This window comes from Saccoglossus kowalevskii, chromosome 19, assembly GCF_978046115.1.
Source record: "Saccoglossus kowalevskii chromosome 19, keSacKowa6.1, whole genome shotgun sequence".
NCBI classification, from domain to species: Eukaryota; Metazoa; Hemichordata; class Enteropneusta; family Harrimaniidae; genus Saccoglossus; species Saccoglossus kowalevskii.
Window position 1 is genome coordinate 29,509,821 of NC_140659.1, and position 26,892 is coordinate 29,536,712.

At 35.9% G+C, this 26,892-nt stretch overlaps 1 protein-coding gene across 1 annotated transcript; it reads left to right on the top strand.

Annotated features, from left to right (window-relative positions):
- The first annotated feature begins 8,843 nt into the window (after positions 1-8,843).
- LOC146731463 (uncharacterized) lies at positions 8,844-26,726 on the top strand. Its single transcript, XM_085494107.1, has 3 exons — positions 8,844-10,097; positions 21,525-21,870; positions 25,722-26,726. The coding sequence occupies exons 1-3, from the start codon at positions 9,023-9,025 to the stop codon at positions 25,909-25,911; spliced, it is 1,611 nt and encodes a 536-aa protein (XP_085350233.1). The 5' UTR covers positions 8,844-9,022; the 3' UTR covers positions 25,912-26,726.
- The last annotated feature ends 166 nt before the right edge of the window (positions 26,727-26,892 follow it).

Genomic DNA, 26,892 nt, shown 5'->3' on the forward strand with positions numbered 1-26,892 from the left:
AACGAGATCACTGCAATCGTTTGCCTCAAGAGTATATTTATTTCTATATATTATTGTATAATTGATTCAATATAAATAAGTATAATTGCATTTTGCTCGTTTTCCTAATTATATTTTGCTATTTGCTATTTTTTGATCTTTGCATTTAAAGACATGTAGTTTACGACAGTATGCAAACAATATTAAGAAAAAGCGAAACAGCTACAATATACAAAGCACCATGAATTCAAAGGTAAATCATATTGAATCTCGCTAATATTTCCAGAGGATTCGCATATAGTTCATTGTAATTACAAAAAAACGTTAAATCGAGTAAATAGAGTGCTTGAATGTCGGAATTGGAGTGAGTCAATAAAATATACTAATTGCTTATTAGAAGAATGTGAAATGGAGTACATTGTACATGAAGACACGACAACACATATTTTTAATATGCTAATTTCATAGTTTAAAGCAGCGATTTATCTTTTTCGAAAATCATGTCGATTGCGACTACTTTTTTAGGTAAATACAACTGCACTGGTTTCAGTACAGTAAATAGTACACATACTATTATGTAATAATATACAAACACGACACGAACAAGAATTAACGAGTGCTGATTTGAGAAAAGCTTTGATAAATATGTAATTTTGCGGTAAATCAACTACGTATGACACAAAAGTATCAATCAATCTTAACATTTAAAGATTTATGTTAAATACACACAATTATATTTCAATTTCTAATATATGTATACTACGTAATTAGTATTTTCAAATCTATAAATTACAAAAACTAGAATCAAATGTGAAAAATACTTTGCAGCAACAATAGTTTATGATATGACAGTACTTTAATTCACAATTCATATTTCTCTTGTCTGTGCCCTTTATCTTTGTTTTTCTTATCAGGCCGATAAGCGTAGTCGGACTTGTTTATTACAAAATACTTAACGAACGAACAAGTAACCTCTACACAATATGAGATAATCACATCCTGACCGAGAATAGAAAGATTCAATGTCATGATGTTACCGTTTATATAATATAAGTGGATAGTATCTGCCTTATATGTTGTATCACTTTAAAATAGCAATGTATTACACACACCCGTGTTCGGTGAACATAATAAATACCTTTGATGAAAAGTCTCGCCCATTCCTCGATGCCAATACGTAAAACTAATTACCACGATAAAAGATATAATGAATACTCTAGGGAAATCATCCCAAAATACATAAAACGTCTAATTAATTATTAATCAATTAAAAATTAGAACAACAGAATAAACTGCATGAATAATAATCTACTGGAACTAAGGCATCAAGTTCACTTTGTATGTATCTTATAATGCATTGGCCTAAAACATAGTACAAATTTAACATTCCTGAGATTCTCGCACTTCTGCTTTTCTAATTATGTATGAAATATTATTTGATCATCTTTATTTAATTAGTTTTTCTTTAAATCCGTTCAAAGGTAGTTGAATGCCATTTACGTGGTTGAAAACAAATTATACGAACAGAGAAAAAAAACAAGTGTTAACGTTTTATAAGACTCTCTAGCGATAAATAAATGGTTAATATTACCGTTATGTTAAGACATTTAATAGAAGCATTGAATTCAAACTTATTTTTTAAAATACAATACAATACTTCCATTAGGAATGATAGTTATACAAGTTGTTTGCTATTATTTATATATATATATTTTTTAATTTGAGTGCAAAATATGGTTGTTCTGGCGAGCGAAATAACTCGTCAAGTTGAACACTTTTCAAAACGGTGAACTAGCATGCAAACTGTCGCCACCATAATGCCATTCTCGTGATACAGGGAATCCCACATGTAAACTGGCTCATAGTCATTTTAAAGCCATGTTTTGCTTTAACTATTAAGAAATTATTAATTAAACACAATATGCATACTGTTTGGGAGAATAGGTTTATCTCCCAAATTATCGATGAAACAACGTTGTTAATTGGAAAGAAAGAGAGGGATTGTTTTTTCAAAAGTTGGAAAGATGCGTTATTTGACGATGTTCGTAGATCCCCAAACAGTAGAAATAAGTTACGAACGTTTCGCCAATTTAAAACAAATATTTTTTATGAGAATTATTTGGATATCGTTCGTGTTCCCCTGTACAGACAAGCTTTAACTAAACTCCGGTGCTCTAATCATAAGTTACACATTGAGACCGGTAGATATTATGGAACTCCAGTGGAAAATAGAACCTGCCAAATATGTATAGATGCTGTTGAAGATGAAACTCATTTTCTGGTAGTTTGTCCAGCATATAACCATATTCGAAAACCGCTTTTTGATCGAATTAACCGCATTGAACCACAATTCGAGTTCCTTTCGCCTATCCGTAAACTTACATACATTTTTTCTCAGGATAACCATGAAATCATCCAAAGTATTGCAAGATTTGTATACACATCTGTTCAGATTAGATATAATTTGCTAGTGTGAGTTCTCCAATAGATGAGTTGTATATGTGTGTGTATGTGTATATATATAATACTTTATTTTATTGAGGCGATTAAAGTCACGCCTGTAACTTTCGCATTGTAACCTGTTCCCCCAGGTTAGTGGGGTATATTTCTATAGAGAAATGGAAATAAAATATTAATAATAATAATAATAATAATAATAATAATAATAATAATAATAATAATAATAATAATAATAATAATAATAATAATAATAATAATAATAATAATAATAATAATAATATATTTATATTGTATTAGTATATTGTATTAGTATTTATACAACATTGTTCTAATAATGTAGATAAAGTATATACCCGCTCTCAACAAAAAATGCCTATTTCCATTTCCGATAATTGAATATGGAAATGAAAAGTTTACAAATTTGAAGCAGTGCTGTGAATTCACCAGAATCAGATAATGCGTCAGTGGGCAGCTTCCTACAAATAACATTTAGAACACTACAGTCTTTTGAAGACAAAGGCCCGGCTTGCCATTTACGCGGCAACACGCAACATCCGTCCTTCGGCGTTGATCATCAAGGGTTCCGAAAGGCGGCTTATTAAAATTGTTGTCATAGATACTTACTCGTCTATTTAGATCACGCAATATAATACTATGATTATGTATAATGTTAAAATATCACACAAAATTTATATTGGATATGTGGGGTCGTCGAATGTGTTACAGCATCACGGCTCGTACAAAACAAACCCTATGCACCAATCAATTCATTAAATGACTGTAGCGTACTTTTCGTGCAGTTGACATTTACAGAGACAACAATAACATTTACTAAAAATACAAAATAATACTCCCATTATAATATTCTTTATATAATATATAATGTTTTTTGCTGGGAACTAGAGCATTACAAATGTTCGCACGCGCCGTCAAGTCAACTCGGTTGCTTGGTTGTAATGACATATTGCTAATAAAAAATAAACCAATTATATTTGTATGAATTATTAAAACTGTAACTTATATTTGTTCTGGACTTATAAAGTTATTACTGGCTTTAATCAGGCTGTAAACTCGTATTTCATTGTTAGTTGTTATTAATAAATAATTAGAGGATACTTATAGCAGTGGAAATTATTTCAAAGGAATAGAACATGCCTAAAATTAAATGTTTAAATTATTAAAAAATCATCAGGCAAAATAGGAGATCTAATCAGTAAAATGTTGTCACATTAGTGCGATGACGAGCATTGTACGGCGTGACTTGCGTTTAATTTGCAAAATACGGAAAAACTGTTTTGGTGACGCACATATGCGACACTGAAGCAGGACCCCTGGGGCAACGCTGACGTTGAATTGTTTGTTGCTGCGTATGCCAGGGACACGATAGATCAATCACCATGCGATCGTTTATGAAGATGTGCAGTTAAGGAGTCTCGCGGTAATTGGAAGCACTGTACGAGTAATAGCAAATGCGTTATGTCAGCTAAATGGGTAATTAGTGATTACTTGCCTAAGGGACATCACATACCAGCTGAGAATCTCTGAATCATGAAGCACCATGCTATAAAACGAATATCAAAAGGTTTTACATATTGGGTGGTAAATGAAAGGGAACATCAGTCTAGTTTTATATAAAGATTATCGGGTAGTACCAATGATGTGCATATCAATGCTACATTTATTTTAGCGTGTACCAGTGACGTAATTATGGAAATGAATTGAGTCGTACATTCACTCTTTTCAGAATATGGTAGTATGAGCTTACCCTGTTCAGGTGGTCATTCAGGTGGTTATTCGATCGTATGCGCACTGAAATACTAAAATACATTTGTAATATATCGTTGAACATACGCAGCAAATGTAACGTTATATAGGTTCATGCAATGACAATTTCACATTGTGGATGGGCGGGTGAACTGAGAGTATGTACAAATAACTTGAGACGCATGCGCATTTTAGATAAACGAATTAAATTGCACAATCTTGGACGGTGCCTGCTCTACGACTTCATTGTTTAAAATAATAACACCCATACAGCCTGCTTAAAAACACACATTCGTACAATACATCAAATTTAATCATATACATTTGAAATTGACTTTGACATTTGGTGACCCAAGGGCATTTAGTAAAATGATACCTTTCTATGATATATACACAAGTAATGTGAAGGCGCTTATTTATTTAAATTGGTGTCATTATCTAAGAAAGCTGGTAATTTTAAACTGAAAGAATTCATTGTCCACCTCTAACGCGCAATTATAAAATAATAAGCTCGCCTTAATTAAAACTGTAAGCCGACCGCGCACAATGCAATCGACTACTAATGTAGCTATCAAGGTTGCCCCTATGCCTTATACTGACATTCATGTAGACACAAGTTAAGAGGTCGAAACACAGAAACAGAAGAAAATGAAACTCAATTCCCGTCGGCAATCATTGCCAATCGAGCTCGTATTCATTTAATAAACTTTTAAAAGTATCTATTCAGCAATGGTTTGCTGTACAAAGTTTTTCTCCCAATCACATGACAATAACGCGATGCACGACAGAGGCCATATACATTTGGTTTCAAAAAACGCTGTGCGTGTATTTATTACAATTATTGTCGGTTGTTCTATACGTATAGGCAATGGGTAAACGTTATTTAACTGGATATGTGCATAGATATCGAAATACCCGACGAATTGATTCGTAGTAACTGATATCATATGTTTACACTATCATGTTGTTGTTTAACGTACAACAACCTCGTTTTAATGTTACGACGTGCTTCAGCGTTTATATGCGGGTTACGAAGCAATGAGTATTTTCTGCGCATGTCCACGCTGCTAGCGTGCTCTGTGTTCATTCTAAGACAGTTTCAGAAAACTAGAATCGATTTCTACATTTTATAAGTCGTTATCTTACTTAGCATTTTAAGCGTCATAGTCGATCTGTGCTATCTTTTTTTTGTTCATATTTCGTCTACGATGTTGAGAATTGTAGTCAATAAAAGATTATATGTTTATTTGGCACAAAATTATCAAAATACAATGCAATGTTATATTTGACTCATGTTAACACATCGATATTCATTGGTTGTGATACAACAATGTTATTAAAATATGTAATTTTTAATCTACCGATTTAAAAGTTATTAATATGTAAATATTGAAAAATATGGTATGTGAGTTGTGACTGGTAATATTACAGAATGTGGGTAATTCTATTATACCCATGAAGGGTGTTATCTGTCGTTCTTTATATAAAAAAATATATATATTGTGAGATTGCCATTAATATTCTTGTTCATAGCTACTAAAACACTTAACTGTTCCAATGCCAATCACAATGTACGACCTATATTCAACACAGAGTGCATGTTCATAGTCATCATGCTGCTTAAACCATTATGTTGTCCCACCTTCATTATATTTGACTGAAGTTGATTTTTTGAGACGAGCATGAGCGACAAATACTGTCATGTGACCAGACATTACAAAGTCAAATACACGCGAGTCGAGTTCATCATATGAATATGCAAATACCGGCGTCAACATCATCAGGGCGTTTTACCGATGTATCATTGCGACATGTTTTATGTGAACAACGATTACATATGCACGTCGATTTTTTGCTTGTAATTACATATATTTTTTATAACAATCGTATTGCATTACTCAAGGTACTAGTGACGCAGCTGCGTCTTGTTTGTCCATATCATGTTTTCCTATTCATAAATATAATTATATTTTTGAAAGAACTACTACGATTTTCCTCGAGCGTGGTACAAGATGGTTCAAGGCACTCGTGGTGACGATAATAGTCACATAGACGCTTTTGTGAAATTTAACGTTGATTGTTATCACCATGGAAATAATCTACAACAAATATCAATCGACTGACAGAAAATGATTAACATTGAAATGAAAGTGTATCACATATTTTAGATGAAGTTTAAGAAACCAATGTAGCAATGTTTAATGTGTTATCAAATCTGTTACAGATGACGAAGGAGAACGTGCGCGAATCGTTTGTACACATTCGCTTTACTATATTGTTCTCATTTTGTATTGTATTTGAGTTTGATCCACGGCACATATACCAGTATGTTATTTTGAAATTTTAACGTAACTTTGTGTCAGCTGACAATCTAATTTTAGACATGTTCAGGGCATTACCATGCCAATAATGTCAAGAGTGGCATAATAGATTTAAATCACTTGCTAGTAGTGAAGCTAAATATCGATCAACGACAACGATCGTCCAATAATTACCGAACGTGAAATGTTACAATAACGCCGGTGAAAATCCAACCTTGTGGGTGTGAATCGACTAAACGTGTTTATGATTCTGATATGAACGGCACAACAGGATGTGACTGTACATTATTTACACCATGGTAATGGGGGTCATTAGGTTTAATGTGATACATTAATTATGCGTAATTAAAATAAATTAGCATTGGTGACGCATTCAAGATCGTACTTCAATGTCAAAGGCGAACTTATGTGTTCAATTACCCACATGTTTGTTGTTTAATGCTCAAATATGTGCTGGTTATTGCTAGTATGTTTGTTGTTTATTGCTAGTATGTTTGTTGTTTATTGCTAGTATGTTTGTTGTTTATTGCTAGTATGTGTGTTGTTTATTGCTAGTATGTTTGTTGTTTATTGCTAGTATGTTTGTTGTTTATTGTTAGTATGTTTGTTGTTCATTGCTAGTATGTTTGGTGTTTATTGCTAGTATGTTTGTTGTTTATTGCTAGTATGTTTGTTGTTTATTGCTAGTATGTTTGTTGTTTATTGCTAGTATGTTTGGTGTTTATTGCTAGTATGTTTGTTGTTTATTGCTAGTATGTTTGGTGTTTATTGCTAGTATGTTTGATGTTTATTGCTAGTATGTTTGTTGTTTATTGCTAGTATGTTTGTTGTTTATTGCTAGTATGTTTGGTGTTATTGCTAGTATGTTTGTTGTTTATTGCTAGTATGTTTGTTGTTTATTGCTAGTATGTTTGGTGTTTATTGCTAGTATGTTTGTTGCTTATTGCTAGTATGTTTGTTGTTTATTGCTAGAAGGTTTGTTGTTTATTGCTAGTATGTTTGGTGTTTATTGCTAGTATGTTTGTTGTTTATTGCTAGTATGTTTGTTGTTTATTGCTAGTATGTTTGTTGTTTATTGCTAGTATGTTTGGTGTTTATTGCTAGTATGTTTGTTGTTTATTGCTAGTATGTTTGGTGTTTATTGCTAGTATGTTTGGTGTTTATTGTTAGTATGTTTGTTGTTTATTGTTAGTATGTTTGGTGTTTAATGGTAGTATGTTTGGTGTTTATTGCTAGTATGTTTGTTGTTCATTGCTAGTATGTTTGGTGTTTATTGCTAGTCTGTTTGGTGTTTATTGCTAGTATGTTTGTTGTTTATTGCTAGTATGTTTGTTGTTTATTGCTAGTATGTTTGGTGTTTATTGCTCAAATGTTTGTTTGTTATTGCTAGCATTGTTGTTCATTGCTGAAATGTTTGTTGCTTATTGCCCACGTTTTTCTTGTTGCTCATCACAACGCACTTCGTATAAATAATACAACACTAATACAAGTTATGCTATTCTTAATAGTTATCGTTTAATATTACGTTTAAAGCGATATTATAATTAAAAAGAAATCGTGGATGTACAAGCTTTCTCCAAAATAAAATAAGAATATCGTTGTATTGAATTGCTGACGACAATGTAAAAATATTTAATACGTTTATAAATAGCTAGCCTTTCCCCTGGGCTCGCAGGCCTTGATCTAACCATGGCGGTGAAGCGTAACATAACATCTGACGGGATTTCTACGTTCAAAGAGTTGATTTTCATTGCACTGCGCGTCACGATAAAGGCATCAATTAAGAATGAGAGACACTAAGACATGGCTGACTCAGTCATGCACGCAGGCTATTTACCGATAACTGAGAAATGGGTTAATGTGAAAACAGTTGACGAGTCTCTGTATCAATTTTCATTTAAATCCTACCTAATTTAAATTATGACAGTCGCAATTATTTAATACAAAATCTATAAAGATTCTGTATCCGTTATGATGTGGTTGTTGATGATGATGTCAATAACACCAGTGCTAACATGGGGAGTTTAGTCGGTCCGCGTGGAGATATGAAATATAAAATAAACGCATTATAATGTATGTGCATTACGCTATGCCATTATACGATAGTTTGTCGTGTGTTATAAATACCCGCATTTCGAACAACCAAAATATTGCACGCCGTGCAACAATGAGAACAATTGCCGGCAATTAGTTCAGCAACAGATGTGCTCATGTTAACATTATATAGAATGTACACCAAAGGTCGATAACGCAGTGTAGGAGATGTTTTTTTACTAAGCTAGGGAGTCTGTTATAATTTCTGCTTACACAAATAGGAAAAGTGGACACTCTTTCGTAGCGGAGGCGGTCACAATTTTGTGTCAGTCCTTCGTGTAGCAGTCGGCGCTGCCGCTCGCAGTACATCGATTACTAGACATACAATGCATTGAAGTGGCCGTCAGCGTCAGTCACAGGTATCTTCATGTGTGCTATATGGTACTGTTACGGCTCTGTGAGAGATGTCCGTTGGTAGAAGGCTGCGTTGTACACAGTGGAGGATGTTGATTGTAACCGTTTGGCTTGCAACCTTCTTTGCTTCGGCACGTGCTCCCCCTACTTCAAATCACCGAAAACATTACCGGCTTACAACATCTACAGAAGCGCTGCCGACTGCAAGTTCACGAATATACGAAGGGGAGGAAAATGCATCTCGATCGCCAGTTGTCATGTCAACGACTCAGACGGGAAATATTGCCCATACAACTGTAGCTTTAACAGGTGGTGCAATGCCCGTTCTTGGTGATTCAATATCAGGCGATACGGATCCGCCAAGAGATGTGCTGCATGAGAGCTCAGTTTTCCGTGAAAACGACGCTCGTAGTGTTATAAATTTCATATCTCCTACTCAATCACATATGTATTTATCGACCTCACAGACACGGAATATCAATACAATGTTTACAGCATCAACTGTACGTTCAACAGTAACTAACAACTTACACAGATCTAACAGAGATGTCGATACACTTTGCTCTTCCTGCATTTATTCTTCAAATTACGTCCCTTCCTTAAATCTTGAGCCCTCGTCGTCTGTGGTCTCTAGTCTATCTTTCTCGAGAACTGTAGTACCGACCCCGGCGTTGACGACGCACAAGCAAACTGTGGGTACCGCCCTGGAAGTGACTACGTCGGAAATTCATAGTACTCGTAATGGAAATACATTTACATCTTTGATAGCAGACAGTTTAACGCTTGTGGCACGGATTGGGAATATAAACAGCAATATGCAAATAAATAAAACGTCCGAGGCCATAACACCGAACAATTTGTCTTCTTCGCCAGGTATTAATTCAGCGGCCAGCTTAAACGTCAACCTTGGCACCTCGTCGGCAACCACACTCCACGTTAGCAATACACCCAACAGCGATCTCATTTCAAAAACGCGTATTTTTCCAACAATCAATTTAGAAGCTAGATTAAGCACAGCCAGCATTACGGCTTCAACTTTGTTGGGGGAATTAAAAACGAGCTCTATTGAGCCTACGGCCATGAACAACGGCGATGGTACATCGATCGTAGAACACAATTCAACTAGTAAGTTGCTTTCAGTTATTGTCAATTATGCCTGTTAGTTTGTTAATCATTTGCGTCACTTCCGGTAACATTACTAAGTTCTATTTCCCTCAAATATCCTAACGTTCGTTTTTTTCTAAGGCTGTTAGACGAGCCCTTGACATTTACAACGTACGTTGCTGGTACTCGTATAACATGAACGTATTAGAATATGACACACACTTTTAAGCAATTCACCATTCATAGTGTGGTAGAATTTGAGCCATTTTACAGCCATTTTCGAAGCCAGCTCACATCGTAACGACTGTCCCGCTATCAAACAGTATGAAGTAAACAATTATGACAAAAAATACCTTTGTCATAAAACACACATAGCGAATGATGCCATATCCCATATGACTACTGTGTAGAATAAATATTATATACATATATAGTGATCAAACATCTGACTCGTGAGTAAGTCAGAAATATTGCTTTATATCATTTCTGACGTAATAATTACTCATTCAAATTAGGCTATACGAGGAAAGTAACAAGTCGCTATGTTTTTTTTTTTATGAAACACAATTTGCTGGGAAACAGGGCACGCCGGGGCATTCACGAAACAGCTTCCATGTAATTCTCATGCAAACAAGGCCTTTGCGGGCAGTGAGCGGTCTTAGGCAGCATAGCCAATGTATAGCACGACTACAAAATAAACTACTATGTGCACTCTGTAACGAGACATAGCTTATGGAAGTGCGGAAGATTGCATGTAAAACCCGGTAAATCGATTGTGTGGTTGTTTTCATCAAATTAGCACCATGATCATGTGGTGAGTCATCACGACAATGTGATTAATAGTATGGTGCTTTTTTTGTTATTGAATGACAATATCTTGGTAGCAGTCGCGTATTTTCTTAGTAATTCGCGTTCCGGGTACTAGTTCTTGAACAATTTATGCTCCCCAAAGGTGATAAACGGCGTATATAACTCTTTATTATTAAGAATGCCATTGAGCGACTTGTGTGGATTGCGCATTCAGGATTCACACAACTGTCATTAGAGGCCTGATAAAACAGAATCGTACAAAAATAAATCCGCCCTATCAATCATAGAATCCCAAATGTGACTCACAGTAACGACGTTACGTAATCATCAAGCTCTTGTAATCTCTATTAACGGCATATAACATTATCTGACAAAACACATGATGAAATGACATACATTTCCATTTATTAAAAACATGTATGTCAGGGGTCATACGAAAAAGAAAAACATTCCCATATATTATTTCGGATATCACTTTATTGAGTGTATATTGTGTAGGTCTGCCTCATAAAGGGATCTATATCACCAAGGACACGTTAATGTTGACAAGATACATTGTCGACATGTCACATTGGACACAAAGGGTTTGACATATCACATGGGACGGTTGTACATATTTAATTGTCATTATGTCTATCACCTGCTACATAACTTTACCATGAGAATATTTTCATAATAAACTCTGCATATATAGATGCATATAATATATGTTCTACTATATATTCTATTTATTCTATATTTTATATTCTTTCTATATAGATATCTAAGGTTATGAATGCATGTCAGGTTGTGAAATTATAATAGTCTATTTTTATGAAAGTGAACGCAGGGAGTCAATCGATAAGCTATATCGTCAGTAATTGTCTAGCATGGTTTGAGTTGACACAGGTGTTTCTGTGTTTGTTGTCTTACATGTCGCCTTGCAATATGTGGTATAATATTAATTTTGTTTGCGTATGCTAATTCATAACAACGATGTATTTCTACTGGATTGAAGTGGCTTTCTAGTTTGCTTCGATTGTGCACAACTATGAACGCACAAATCATTTTTTTAAATAAATTTGCAAACCATCTTTTTTCTTTGATTTTATGTTTCTTTCATTTAAGTATGCGTGTCAACAAATAAGTACGAGCACACTAATTGTACCGAAACATGTACGCTAATAGCAGCTTATGTAACATGAATAGAAAGGGTACCCTTTTGTGTTTAAATTGGTTTAATTGACGTCGCCAACCTAGCTTGAACAATATTAATGCAGCATTTGCAGGTGTCAGGTGCGCGTTAATATACTTTGTTCTGTTACATACAGTAACTCGCATCAGCGTTATAAGTTGATTCGAATCACTCAACGGCCCATGCATACTACAATTTCCTCCAAGTGAAAATACTGTATTTTATACTGAACATTTCCTTTGGTTTAAACGGGGGATTATGCCTGTAATTTTTATTTGCAACCACCTGATGCGTGTCAAATATGTGATTGGGTATTAGAACGAAAACACATATTGACACCCGCAAATGTTATGCTACACAAAAACATAAACAAATGATACACTCTCGTAATCTTGACATAGCCATATGGTTGAAAATATTAGTGATTATTCTGGGAGCCACTGTGATATGTAAATAGGCATATCATAAGTGATTCCTTGTGAACTCATAAATCAAATGCAACGTTTTTCCACACATCAACACAATAACAAGCATAGACATCAATAAATTGTTAACACTATAAAATTTATTTTTCATTTGGCTGTTCTATACACCATACGCTCAGTATAAATTGCCGGAAATGCAATTGAATGTATTTCTTCAATAGTTATGTTCGAAACTGTTCGGTAAATGTGCACAACCTACAAAAACATGTTTATTATTTTTCAAGAAAATGTTGCGCAAATATATGTATATATAATTTTTTTCCATATTATATATAAATAGTTTTGATATTCTCAAATATTATTTTTTTATATTCATTTAGTTGTGTAAAATGTCGAATACGTTATTATACGTTCAGTATTATTTAAATTATCATGTGCACAATACATGCACAATTATGGACCACAGCTAAATTTTATAAAGATGATCAGTATCTATATATGATATGTGAGTAGAAACTAAGGCTAGGATTTAATAAATTGAAGTCAGATCATTTTGTTAAACTTTTGAAAAACAACGAACCTACGAATGAATTGCAATTTTAATTTTACAGAATATGTTTAAAATCTTCACCGGTTATTTAACAGTATGTCATTTAAAATTATTCAACAAGAATGTACTTGTTTGGATGACTTAAGTCTCGAGCGCTCTGTATATTATTTATTTAAAACGTAAGGACGGTAACCTACAAACATTCACATTATAAATAATTGATGTAAAATAAATAATTTATTGAAGAATTTTATTACAACTGAACTAAGGACTAATAAATGCGAAAATGATAATTCCTACAGATTACAGTGAGACGCATGTTGATTGCAATATTGATGTAACCACGAGACCGTGTGAGTGAATGATACTCCAATACAATAATAGACCTGATCCAGTGCTCATCAGTGCTCACCTATACATTATCGGCAGTGAATTCCCTATAGACAATCATAATCCTCAGTCGTTTTTATCTTGATAGTATATAAGATAATACATTAATAGCTAATATATATATATAATAATATATATTGCGTCAAGGTTAAATTATTCCCTGTGTTTTAAAGCTGACATCAATCGTGCAATTGTAGTGGTATTCAAACTAATATTGCTATTTACGTGGGTAGCATAGTGGTATTCTTCTCTCAACAAAAAAAACGCGTGACGTTAGATATATCAATTGATCTTTAAATATAAACAAGCTAATAGAACCATTAATACAAAATTGTAGTAGGTAATCTTTGACCTTGGTAGTTAATCAATATTAACAAACGTTTCGAACGAAGTATACTTTCTCAATAATATTATGAATATAATAATTCCTGTCCCTTGTTTTAAAGCTGCAATCAATCATGGTATTGTAGTCTCTAATAATTGGCAGTCTTAATCAATTCAGAACAATCGTTTATCTGAAATTAAACGTCTGGTTATATTGAATAATCTCCAAAATCTACAATTACTTCCTAGCATTTTATATGTAATCTTCAAATATAACCGTTATTGCATATATGTATATTGTTACAAACACTAGAATAGAAATATGTAAACAAATTGTATGCAATATTTCAAAGAAAACAAGAAATTCAATGTTTGGTAATACAAATTTAATACAAACAAGCAGTCTTATACCACAGAGACACCAATGATATCTCAATATCTACTTACGATCTGCCTCCAGCAACATAATTATGGTTTGTTCTTGGTGTTACAGAAAGCGTATCTTGCGCCAATAACTATATGACGTCAATCCAGAAACTATTATAGTATAAATGTCATTTATTCTGATTGAATGTAAATAATATATAAATATCAAATAATATAGATCACTGGAATCGGTGCCTGAGTCACGCTTTCGTCTTAGTTTTAAAAACACATACTATTTGCAGGCTATTAAGTAAACGAGTTGCAACAAATTTGAAAAGACCCGTTTGAAACCAGCTATGGTACTTTGGCTTATACTACTATTGATTGAGGTCGATGGGATCAGTGACCCCCGACAGATGTGTATTTATAGTGCTGCCCCCAGGGTTATCTACATGACATACGATTTTCGAATTCAGGAAGGCTTTTAAAGTCTTACTGGCGTATTCAATTTTTAATCGACAAGTAGGGTTATTTTAAATCCATTAACAGTGATGGTTAATGGAATATTATGTAATGACCCAGGGGCGTACTCCAAAACCTGCCTAAGGCAATATTAGCTTAGTGATTTTTGGAAAGATTCGATTTGTGTATTGATAAATAACATAACATTTCAATATATTCTGTTAACATTTTCAAAAACAGCATTTTTCATAAATTGACCGCCTAGCGCTAAAATACATATACATTGTCAGCGTTTTTATCAACAGTTGGTAATATGTAACATGTTGTCTGTGCAATTGCTTCACATCAGGAATTCAACTTGCCATGTCACTGTTTGTCTGAGCTCATCTCAAGCCTTGTTTGAGGACGGTTAGTGTGGTGTACTAAGACGCGGTCTTCAGTTCGAATCCCAGATTACGTGTTTTCGAAATTTGTGTATAATTACTCTTTCAACGCGTTGCATTACACATGTACAATATCTTATGTAGCATTTCCTATTTCATAAAGTGACACTCCGTGGGCTTTGTTAGAGTGTAGGTTGGTTCAAACCCACTCGGACCTGATTTTATTTGTATCATTTTAGTATATACCAGGAAAGGAGTTATAAAAGGAGTTTTGTTGCGATTTTGTTTCGAAATTCACCCAATTTTATTTTAAACAACATTTCCATGTAATGAGCATTTTAAGTAATCTTGATGCATGTATATTAGCTTCTAGTGAGGATCCCGTAGTTGTTTTCCCCTGATTCTCCCACTTCTCCTTACTTACGGGCAAAGACTATACATAGTCGTAATCGTGAACGCCAGACAAGGGTGACCCGCGGCGCCGATGCTGTGCTTTTAAGTATTAAAGCGGGAGGGTCGTCACCTGCGCACGCTCGGGAATTGTGTCCCAAGCAATAACAAAACACGCTAAAAACGCAAAGGCTCATGGGTAGACGCTTGTTTGTAGACAATGACACGCTATGGCCATCTGGCGCATGCGTAGGTGACGACCCCCCCCCCGCTTTAATTTATTAAGATGCAAAGTTTGGTTTTGTTTTCAGGGTCATATCTTTCAGAATTTACAGTCGGGTGCGTTTCATTCTAAATAGCAATTTGTTTTATGTTCATTAACACGGCGATTAGTAACAGAAACATAACTATGCAAACACTTTCCATATAATATATGAAACACTGTTCACCATTTGGTAGCGCTTAGTGAAGTTGGTACACATTTTATTGCGTCTGGCTCTGTAGTTGCTTTAAATTATATTAAGCAAACTTTTTCAAGCTGCTATATCTGAAAAAAAATCGATCTCCAACAGAGACTCAATCATAGATTTTGGACGCTTAAACGCATTTTACCGGCTCCATTATTTTGAACTTTTTATAATATCAATGTAGAGGAAAGCGTACAACGGGTTCTCCCACCACTTCAACCATAGATATGGGTTGCCAATAAAATTTCTTCTGGCTCAAATATATATTGATATATAATATATTTGAGCCATTGGGAATTGTTAATCAATGGTGTATTTTGAGATCAACAGTGTCTGGTCAGAGCAATTCGTATAGTACTGTTGTTGTGTGTAACTTAGTGGATGAGGCAAGCTAAATTGAAAATACTAGCCACAAATTAAACGCAAAATACGACACAATAGGGCAGATAAACACAGGGATTGAGTAGTGTGCGTAAGCGATAATTGTAGTTTAATTCAAACAGATAAACCACTTAGTAACTGGCATATTGCCATCGCCCACTGTACATTGTTTGTTAATAAGGATTTTTCAGAGTTTTCAAGTCCTCGTCATGGTCGTAGAGTCGTGTCATTATAACATATGCGTGCCACATCTATTGGGAAATAATAAAACGATTGTGATTAGAAATAGATAATAAGTGTTAGGTAATACGATGTCATATAATTATTTCCTCCGATGACGCAATAAACATGTCAGTCAGTTTCCAAACGGGATATTACGTAATCAATAATCACAAAAGTTACATTAACCATCCTAGTATAGCGTCAAGTGGTCGAGGTTGTCAATTTCACCCAGATGAGGGTGCTTTTAAATTGCGGTGCTAAAGAGGGAATACAATTCGTGAGTGTATATAGGTTGGGACCTTGTCATTCTGACACAGGCTGTCGCCGACCACTTTGCCTTTGATGAGCTTTCCAAACAATACACAACTAAATATATATATATATCAACAAAGATGAAAGGTGCACATCTGGTTATCCGTCCATTGTTAAAATACAGTATATTGCAATGTAATATACCATATAAGAATCATTATATTTAAGATTGAATTACACATCTAACATTTCTTGTATACAATACCATGTATATTGATCTTCCGTGTATACTTAAATATCAACAACATACCGTGACATTATTGTGTTGTAATTATTGCCGCGGATCTATGAAAGTGTTTATAAAGCTAGTTTGCATACATAAGTGTGACATACGAACCACCAATATGACATACGAACATTCCGCGATCAATTTCTTAGCTAATACGTTAATTAAAACGAGTGACACACTGGCATAAAATAGTGCAGTGCAGTGCAGTGTAGTGTAGTGTAGTGTAGTGTAGTGTAGTGTAGTGTAGTGTAGTGTAGTGTAGTGTAGTGTAGTGTAGTGTAGTGTAGTGTAGTGTAGTGTAGTGTAGTGTAGTGTAGTGTAGTGTAGTGTAGTGTAGTGTAGTGTAGTGTAGTGTAGTGTAGTGTAGTGTAGTGTGATTCTTTAAATATTGAAACCATATTCCTTAATAATATACAAGTCTACTGAGCTTTTTCTACTGCGTACACATTATATAACATGTCGATTTCGAAGTGTACGTCCATATATGTGCATATCAGTCTTGTTTGCTATGGATCGAAGTGTACGTCCATATATGTGCATATCAGTCATGTTTGCTATGGATCGAAGTGTACGTCCATATATGTGCATATCAGTCTTGTTTGCTATGGATCGAAGTGTACGTCCATATATGTGCATATCAGTCTTGTTTGCTATGGATCGAAGTGTACGTCTATATATGTGCATATCAGTCTTGTTTGCTATGGATCGAAGTGTACGTCCATATATGTGCATATCAGTCTTGTTTGCTATGAATCGAAGTGTACGTCCATATATGTGCATATCAGTCCTGTTTGCTATGAATCGAAGTGTACGTCCATATATGTGCATATCAGTCTTGTTTGCTATGGATCGAAGTGTACGTCCATATATGTGCATATCAGTCATGTTTGCTATGGATCGAAGTGTACGTCCATATATGTGCATATCAGTCTTGTTTGCTATGAATCGAAGTGTACGTCCATGTATATGTGCATATCAGTCTTGTTTGCTATGGATCGAAGTGTACGTCCATATATGTGCATATCAGTCATGTTTGCTATGGATCGAAGTGTACGTCCATATATGTGCATATCAGTCATGTTTGCTATGGATCGAAGTGTACGTCCATGTATATGTGCATATCAGTCTTGTTTGCTATGGATCGAAGTGTACGTCCATATATGTGCATATCAGTCATGTTTGCTATGGATCGAAGTGTACGTCCATATATGTGCATATCAGTCATGTTTGCTATGGATCGAAGTGTACGTCCATATATGTGAATATCAGTCATGTTTGCTATGGATTGAAGTGTACGTCCATATATGTGCATATCATTCTTGTTTGCTATGGATCGAAGTGTACGTCCATATATATGTGCATATCAGTCATGTTTGCTATGGATCGAAGTGTACGTCCATATATGTGCATATCAGTCATGTTTGCTATGGATCGAAGTGTACGTCCATATATGTGCATATCATTCTTGTTTGCTATGGATCGATGTGTACGTCCATATATATGTGCATATCAGTCTTGTTTGCTATGAATCGAAGTGTACGTCCATATATGTGCATATCAGTCATGTTTGCTATGGATCGAAGTGTACGTCCATATATGTGCATATCAGTCATGTTTGCTATGGATCGAAGTGTACGTCCATATATGTGCATATCAGTCATGTTTGCTATGGATCGAAGTGTACGTCCATACATGTGCATATCAGTCTTGTTTGCTATGGATCGAAGTGTACGTCCATATATGTGCATATCAGTCTTGATTGCTATGTATCGAAGTGTACGTCCATATATGTGCATATCAGTTTTGTTTGCAATGGATCGAAGTGTACGTCCATATATGTGCATATCAGTCATGTTTGCTATGGATCGAAGTGTACGTCCATATATGTGCATATCAGTCATGTTTGCTATGGATCGAAGTGTACGTCCATATATGTGCATATCAGTCTTGTTTGCTATGAATCGAAGTGTACGTCCATATATGTGCATATCAGTCATGTTTGCTATGGATCGAAGTGTACATCCATATATGTACATATCAGTCTTGTTTGCTATGGAACGAAGTGTACGTCCATTTATGTGCATATCAGTCATGTTTGCTATGGATCGAAGTGTACGTCCATATATGTGCATATCAGTCATGTTTGCTATGGATCGAAGTGTACGTCCATATATGTGCATATCAGTCATATTTGCTATGGATCGAAGTGTGCGTCCATATATGTGCATATCAGTCTTGTTTGCTATGAATCGAAGTGTACGTCCATATATGTGCATATCAGTCATGTTTGCTATGGATCGAAGTGTACGTCCATATATGTGAATATCAGTCTTGTTTGCTATGGATGAAACAAATTAATTGCGTTTTTATGAAATATTCGATCGTGATAAAAATTGTCGATCGTGATCAAACACATTAATCGGCATAACAACAAAACATCCGCATATATGTGCTATAACAGATTCAGCTGTCGCCAAACAAAATCTTACATGTTTTGGACAATGGTTAGCGCATGGTACGTGCTATCAAGACCAAAAAACCATCAGTGGTAATTATTTAATTGCTCAGTATGCTGCAAGTTTCACGGCGAGCGTGAACGTGACGAAAGTTTGAATAACTCGACCACACATAATAACATTGTCAGGTTACACCGCATCCATAGTATGAGAGAACCCCTTGACTAACTCGGAAGCACACTTTAAATTACGTTGCGGACATATGTGCTCTTTCTGATATTGTTTTAGCAAGTTTATTATTTTAAACTAAAACGACGGTTATTGTATTATTATTATATATACAAGTTTAGGAAAAGTCACGTTTACAGTGTTAAGGTACACCGAATTATTCTGCAAGAGCCACCGACCGTCGGTCATTTGATCGATCAATCGATCAATTGATTGATTCAATTATTTATTCGTTGGATTGTAAGATCATTCTAAAATAAAAGTCATGCAAATACTAAACATTGAGCAAACTGATTTTTGTATTGTTCATGGTGATCACATTAACTTGTAGTTCTACACCTCCCACGTCGCGAAGGATGTGGGGGTCTTCGCGAATGACATGGGTGGTCTTATCGAATGACGTGGGTGGTCTTCGCGAATGACGTGGGTGGTCTTCGCGAATGACGGGATGGTCTTCGCGAATGACGTGGGTGATCTTCACGAATGACGTAGGTGGTCTTATCGAATGACGGGGTGGTCTTCGCGAATGACGTGGGTGGTCTTCGCGAATAACGTGGATGGTCTTCGAGAATGACGTGGATAGTCTTCGCGAATGACGGGGGTGGTCTTCGCGAATGACGTGGGTGATCTACGCAAATGACGTGGCTGGTCTTCGGGAATGACGTGGATGGTCTTCGCGAATGACGTGGATGGTCTTCGAGAATGACGTAGGTAGTCTTCGCGAATGACGTGGATGGTCTTCGCGAATGACGTGGGTGATCTACGCAAATGACGTGGGTGGTCTTTGGGAATGACGTGGATGGTCTCCACGAATGACGTGGGTGGTCTTCGCGAATGACGGGGTGGTCTTCGCGAATGACGTGGGTGGTCTTCGCGAATGACGTGGGTGGTCTTCGCGAATTACGTGAGTGGTCTTCGCGAATGACGTGGGTGGTCTTCGCGAATGACGTGGATGGTCTTCGCGAATTACGGGGGTGGTCTTCGTGAATGACGGGGTGGTCTTTGCTAATGACGTGGGTGGTCTTCGCGAATGACGTGGGTGGTCTTGGCGAATGATGTGGGTGGTCTTCGCGAATGACGTGGATGGTCTTCGAGAATGACGTAGGTAGTCTTCGCGAATGACGGGGGTGGTCTTCGCGAATGACGTGGGTGATCTACGCAAATGACGTGGGTGGTCTTTGGGAATGACGTGGATAGTCTCCGCGAATGACGTGGGTGGTCTTCGCGAATGACGGGGTGGTCTTCGCGAATGACGTGGGTGGTCTTCGCGAATGACGTGAGTGGTCTTTGCGAATGACGTGGGTGGTCTTCGCGAATGACGTGAATGGTCTTCGCGAATGACGTGTGTGGTCTTCGCAAATGACGTGTGTGGTTTTCGCGAATGACGTGTGTGGTCTTCACGAATGATGTGGGTGGTGTTTGCGAATGACGTGTGTGGTCTTCGCGAATGACGTGGGTGGTCTTCGCGAATGACGTGTGTGGTCTTTGCGAATGACGTTGCTGGTCTTCGCGAATGACGTGTATGGTCTTCGCGAATGACGTGCGGTATTTCACTGGGTATTTTCATCCTAAGAAATGCGAATACCAAATACGGAGCGATTACGCGCGTGAGCGTCCTCTAACAATAATATCAAACATGGCAGCCCTAGGGTTTGACCGTACTCCTCAAAATAAGTTAGATAAATCTGTTCTAAACATCATGGTTTTCGGTATTCCCATGATGTATCCCTGGGAGGAAATAATAATAAACTCGTTATAACCTCATATTAGTGGGGAGACGCTTTGCCATGATCGTGAGCTTGAATCACGTGTTCTGCCCGTTTATATGTTAATATCTAATTCTATGTACATATTTCATTTGGTTTTACCTTTTTTGTAGGTGGAAGTACATCTCACAGAAAGCCAGGATACCCATATATTGTCATTAGTGAGGAAAAAACACCAGACTCTATCAACATCCTAATGCCAATACTTGTGTTTGTGTCGCTACTTGCTGTAGTTGGCAAATTAATCCACCGCTGTTGCACAAGTTCCCGAAACGTTGAATTGCAACAGCCGCCATCTCAAGACCCCCAAACACAAGCTGGGACAAAACGGAATCGCAGGAAACAGCGGCAAAACAAACACCCCGCCAACCGGCGAGAGCAAAAGCCAGACAGTCAAGCTTCATCAACACTTGGGAGTATCGAACTGCATGATGTGAAGGATTCTCCTGGCGAAATGAGGTGAGGGTTATAATAATGGTCGCGCCTAGCAATTAAAAATGTGTACATTTTAAAAGAACGACATATTCCTGATACTTTACTGATTGAAAGGTGCAATTAAATAAATGACAATAAGCAAAGAAAGAAGGGGTGCCAGATATTTTTATGAACACAATAACACTGTCATCACCTTCATGACATTGAAACCTAATCTTACATTTTCAAATTCATACAGTGTTTTTAATAATTCAAAAACTAGTTCAGGAATTTCTACTCAGTCACAAGAAAAGAACAAACATAAATACAAATTAAAATTAATTGCAGTGTAAAGCGCCATCATTGTTGGTGTATCCAGTTATGGAACGTATCAATTGAGGATATACAGTCTCACAAAACATTCAGATTTGTTTATGTTGTTCACACTAATAGATAAAACTACTATTAGCTTTGACAATAATAAAAAACGGTAATAATCTAGAGGCAGGCACCAAAAGTGTTCATAAACTGACCAATGTATCTTTTCTGCACCAAGAGTTATATTATGAGAACCAAACATGCAAACTCGTGTGCGCGACATTATCTAAAGCTTGCCAAATCTAGTCGTCCTACTGTACCAAATATGATACGTGTGTAGAATTGATAATTGCACGTTACTTCAGAGTTCCGAGTCTAAGCGGCTTTCGAGCACATCAGAGAATCGGAAGTTATAAACACGTCCACGCTTAGTCAGTTTTTTTCTGTAAATTAACGAAAACAATAGACAGTTGTAAATGTAAAAGTTCGAACGCGTGCAATGCGAAGTCACTGTCGTGAGGAAATTAGAATTCAAGCAATCAACCGGAAAAGAGAGACTCGATTGTATCAATGCATACATCCGGAGATTTCAAGGATTTCGTGTTGCATGCTGAGACACATTTACATATTAGTTTAATATTCTTATTCCACCGAAGACCTATTAAACCTAAACATGCGTCTGAAGAAAACATTTCTAGGGCTTTTAGTTTCGTTGAAATAGTATGAAGCCACGTAGTCTTGCTTTTTCAATTACAAATCCACTGTCTTCGGGCGTAATCATCATAGAAAATTCCGACAACCGCCATTCAATTGGTGTTTCAGATGAACACATTCAAAATGAGTATTACATAATCCTTTTCTTACTGACAAAGTAAGTTAGTTTTTGTCGAAGTTTCATCAAACAATTGTCATTCTAACAAAAAGCAACGCGCTGTACATTGTCACAGGAAATTGGAGTCTGACTGAAACCCACGTCTTTAATTCAGTACTTCTAGAAGTGTTGATTGTGACGCAGTTCTTCTGTATATTGCCTTATCCATTGATGCTTACTTCAGAGATTTTAATCACCGATCTTTCCATGGAAGTACGGTTCTTTTGTTGATTGGATTACGTCGCATGTGAACGCAATCTTGTAAAGACACTCAATCGTCGAGCAAATATATTTACGAGTCTCAAGATACTTCAGAATATGTGATTCAATACTCATTTATTATAAAAATATATATTAATTGTATATCGTATATGTCACATGGAATAATGCCATAATTGAAGTTGGCTTGTTATAGCTAGAGGTAAAACGTTATACGGATTTTAAATAACATGACACAGCGATACAACTATATACATAATATTAAAGCGGAAAGGCAAATGACGCGCATGCGCATTCAATATGTGACGTCATATATTATTATCATTCATGCCGTCCAACGCTCTTGCAACTTATTGGGCATTGTATATATGCAGGGTAGAAGGTTAAATCTACAATAATATACTTCAATTTTTTTAAAACATGTATTCAAATATATGCTATCAAAAGAAATTATATATGTTTGATTCGCTCCAAGGTATACTCGTTTATTTTATTAAAATGCTCTCTGTTTATTTGAAGCATTATTGGGCTGTTTTGAGTTCATTTGTGCTTTATACTCCCATTAATTTTGGTCATAGCGATCTGTGTCATAACTCACATATATATTCATGGCAATATTGAATGTAACTAGACACACTAGACACTTGTAGACAGATTTACAAAATGTGCCAGACTCTATTATTTTTCGGAGCGGAAAGCAGTTGTTGCCCAGTTAGGACGTTTTTTTTTGTAAATTGTGACAATGTAGCTTAACAGGGGGTAACAGATTTAAATATTTCGCAACTGTCAATGTTGTTGAGTTTATATGCAATACATTATGGTAGGTAACTTCTAATTTGAATATATAATGACAAATATTATAACACTGGAAACTCACTAAATTAAATGTCAATCATTTTAACATTATTAACTGTCATTTTCTGGGATGTGTAATAATAAACATAAATGAAAGATTCATCAAAGAACTCCTCACGCAGCGTAGTGTTAGGGATACCTATGTCCCAACGAAGTGTCAGTGTCAGTGGTTGACCAGTTTTATATTCGCGACTTGTCAGATGATTGTTCGTGAATTATTGAACATAACCTATTTCTTGATTATTTTGATGGATAGCGGAAATAAATGACGTAATCTGAAAGTGCTGGTACATAGTGCTAATCTAAATAGTAAATAAAGTTTTTAGAACTGCTAAATCTCAACTATTCTGAAATAATTCAAAAATCAGGTGCAGGAAATCTAAAATGGCGCGGCGTCCACGTGAGTTAACGCGTGTAAAGATTCGGCCACACGCTCGTCAATTACATATTCTCACGCATGCTAGTATTTGAAGACGAAAGTCTACAGTTGTACAGTGATGTTAATTCAGAGTTGATTATGTAAAAATTGTCCCATTGAAAAGAATACAAAATTGAATAATTTTCTGCACTTATTTATGCAAATAGCACTATTATTCGAATATGTGGAGTACCTACTATCTAGATTGTACGCATATGGCTATCACAGAGAAAATAGTCCGCAACAAATTATATAAATTACGTGATCGTCGTCATGTCGATTAAATTATTTATATTACTATTATATTTAAATTGAAAAATTAATGCATATAAAATATGGTAAGGCATGTGTTGAAAATTTAAGTTGTATTTTATTTCTTGGCAATGCAAGCAAGCTGAAACACAATTGTAGGTATCAACCCGTTAGTTATATCTTGGTAGCAGTATAGCTGGATGCTGTGAGTGAAGCTGTCTAAGCCGCATTAGTGATACAAATAAGAGGTCGATATAAACAGTATTAGCACTTGTAATGAGTCAACTGTCCACATTCATTACGAGCTATTGCAGAAAATGAAATTAAACATAGCTAATATTATTAGACGAACGTGTTTTGGAAACAAACATGTAATTTGTAATAACGAACGTGTGCTTCGGTCAATGTTCAATATAGTCAGTATCCGTAATCAAATACGTAAAGTGTATCGTTCTTATTATGCTGTCCTTCATAAATTAAGAACTTGTATGGTTGGTTGCAAGTTGTTGTTATTAATTAAAATTTGAACGCCATAATATTTCCAACCAAAATTGTGGTCTGTATTGTTCTCTAAGTTGTTACATGTAATGTTGGACATATACCTTCAATGCAAATGGCCGCAAAGGTCTCGCTGAGAGCGAGAGACCAATGCGAGATTTAGTGTTCTATTGTCTTCTGTCACCCCGTTCAGTGACCTAAATACAATGGTTAGTCGAGCAGTAGGCGCGAGTCAATGATACACTATTTGAGAGACAAAATATAAGTCTACGAGACTCTCGCTATAAACGAGATTTCGGTTGCGATATACGCCTGATGCATATTTCCTGTGTGTTGCAGGTTTGATAAACATTTATGTTGCGAATTTTGACCATTACGGGCATAAAGAGGCCAACAAATTACATAACCTACACCTGCCTTTGAGAAAGCACTATTAAATATTTGTTTGTATTTCTTTGGCTACAGATCCGTTAACCGTCGTCACCAGCTTTATCCAGGCTGCAAATGCAATTGTTCCTGTAGTCACATCACGCATGCGCCGCTTAGTCATCGACAACTACTTCGAACTAATCACACAAGGCAGAAACCTCTCGCATACTATTTTGGGGAAGATTTGAGCGACGAAGTTACCGAATCACAAATGACAAGACTATGATATACGGTGACTGGTACATGCAATCAGAAGGTCACCAAATTGCGGAAATAGTCAGATGAAAGTGAATGAACATCGCAACTCAGACATAACACGTGCCGATCTGCACCGTGACGTCATTGATTCAATTTGTGGAATGATTATTGGTGCTTACGAAATTTTATATATAATTTCAGAATGTATATAATTCTACTGGTGCCTCTAGGATTTAATTGGATCTGCTTGTGGTTGTATATAATAATGTTACTACTCGATTGACTTCCTTAAAGCCACGTGGTCGGTGCCACACAATATCTGGGGTGCTTCTTTTCCTTGAATTGATTTAGAGCATTGTGTGTATCTCCTACCTCGAGCCTCTTCATCTTCTTCGATGAAGGGAATTGCTGTGTTATGCAGACGCTGTAAATGTGCCCATGTATCGGAATGCATTCATACATAATTAGCAGTATTCAGACAAGGAAACCCGCTCAGTGGAACGCAGTTTACTGTTTATTCATCCATATCAAATGAGCAAACCCGTGGATAGATGCGGACCCAAATCGATGATCATGTCCTGTCTGTATTATTTCTATGCACATAGCAATGCGCCAAGCAGAGTGAAGGGTTCGTATGTTTCAGTGGTATGACACAGAATTTGAATCTACTTGTATGTGTCAGATAAGCATTTAAATTTCACCAGTTTAGAGGGCCTTTAGAGTTGGGAAAAGCTTTGGGATAGAGGCATAACGTCGCTTAAACCATTGACACACTGTATTTACAGTCCCTTTTTACTTCTTTCAATAAAAAGGGGAATGACACTTTTTACTTTTTGAAAATAATGTGTTGCTTGTTTGATTTATTTGTATATGTTTTCGTTGTTGTTTCTGTTCTAGGGTCTCTAAAATAGACGTCCCATTACGTTGTGGTGATTTGCAGTGACGTCACATGTTTCATTCCCAGATTTACAAACGTAATGTGGTTATTTACCGTAATCTTCGCACAGTG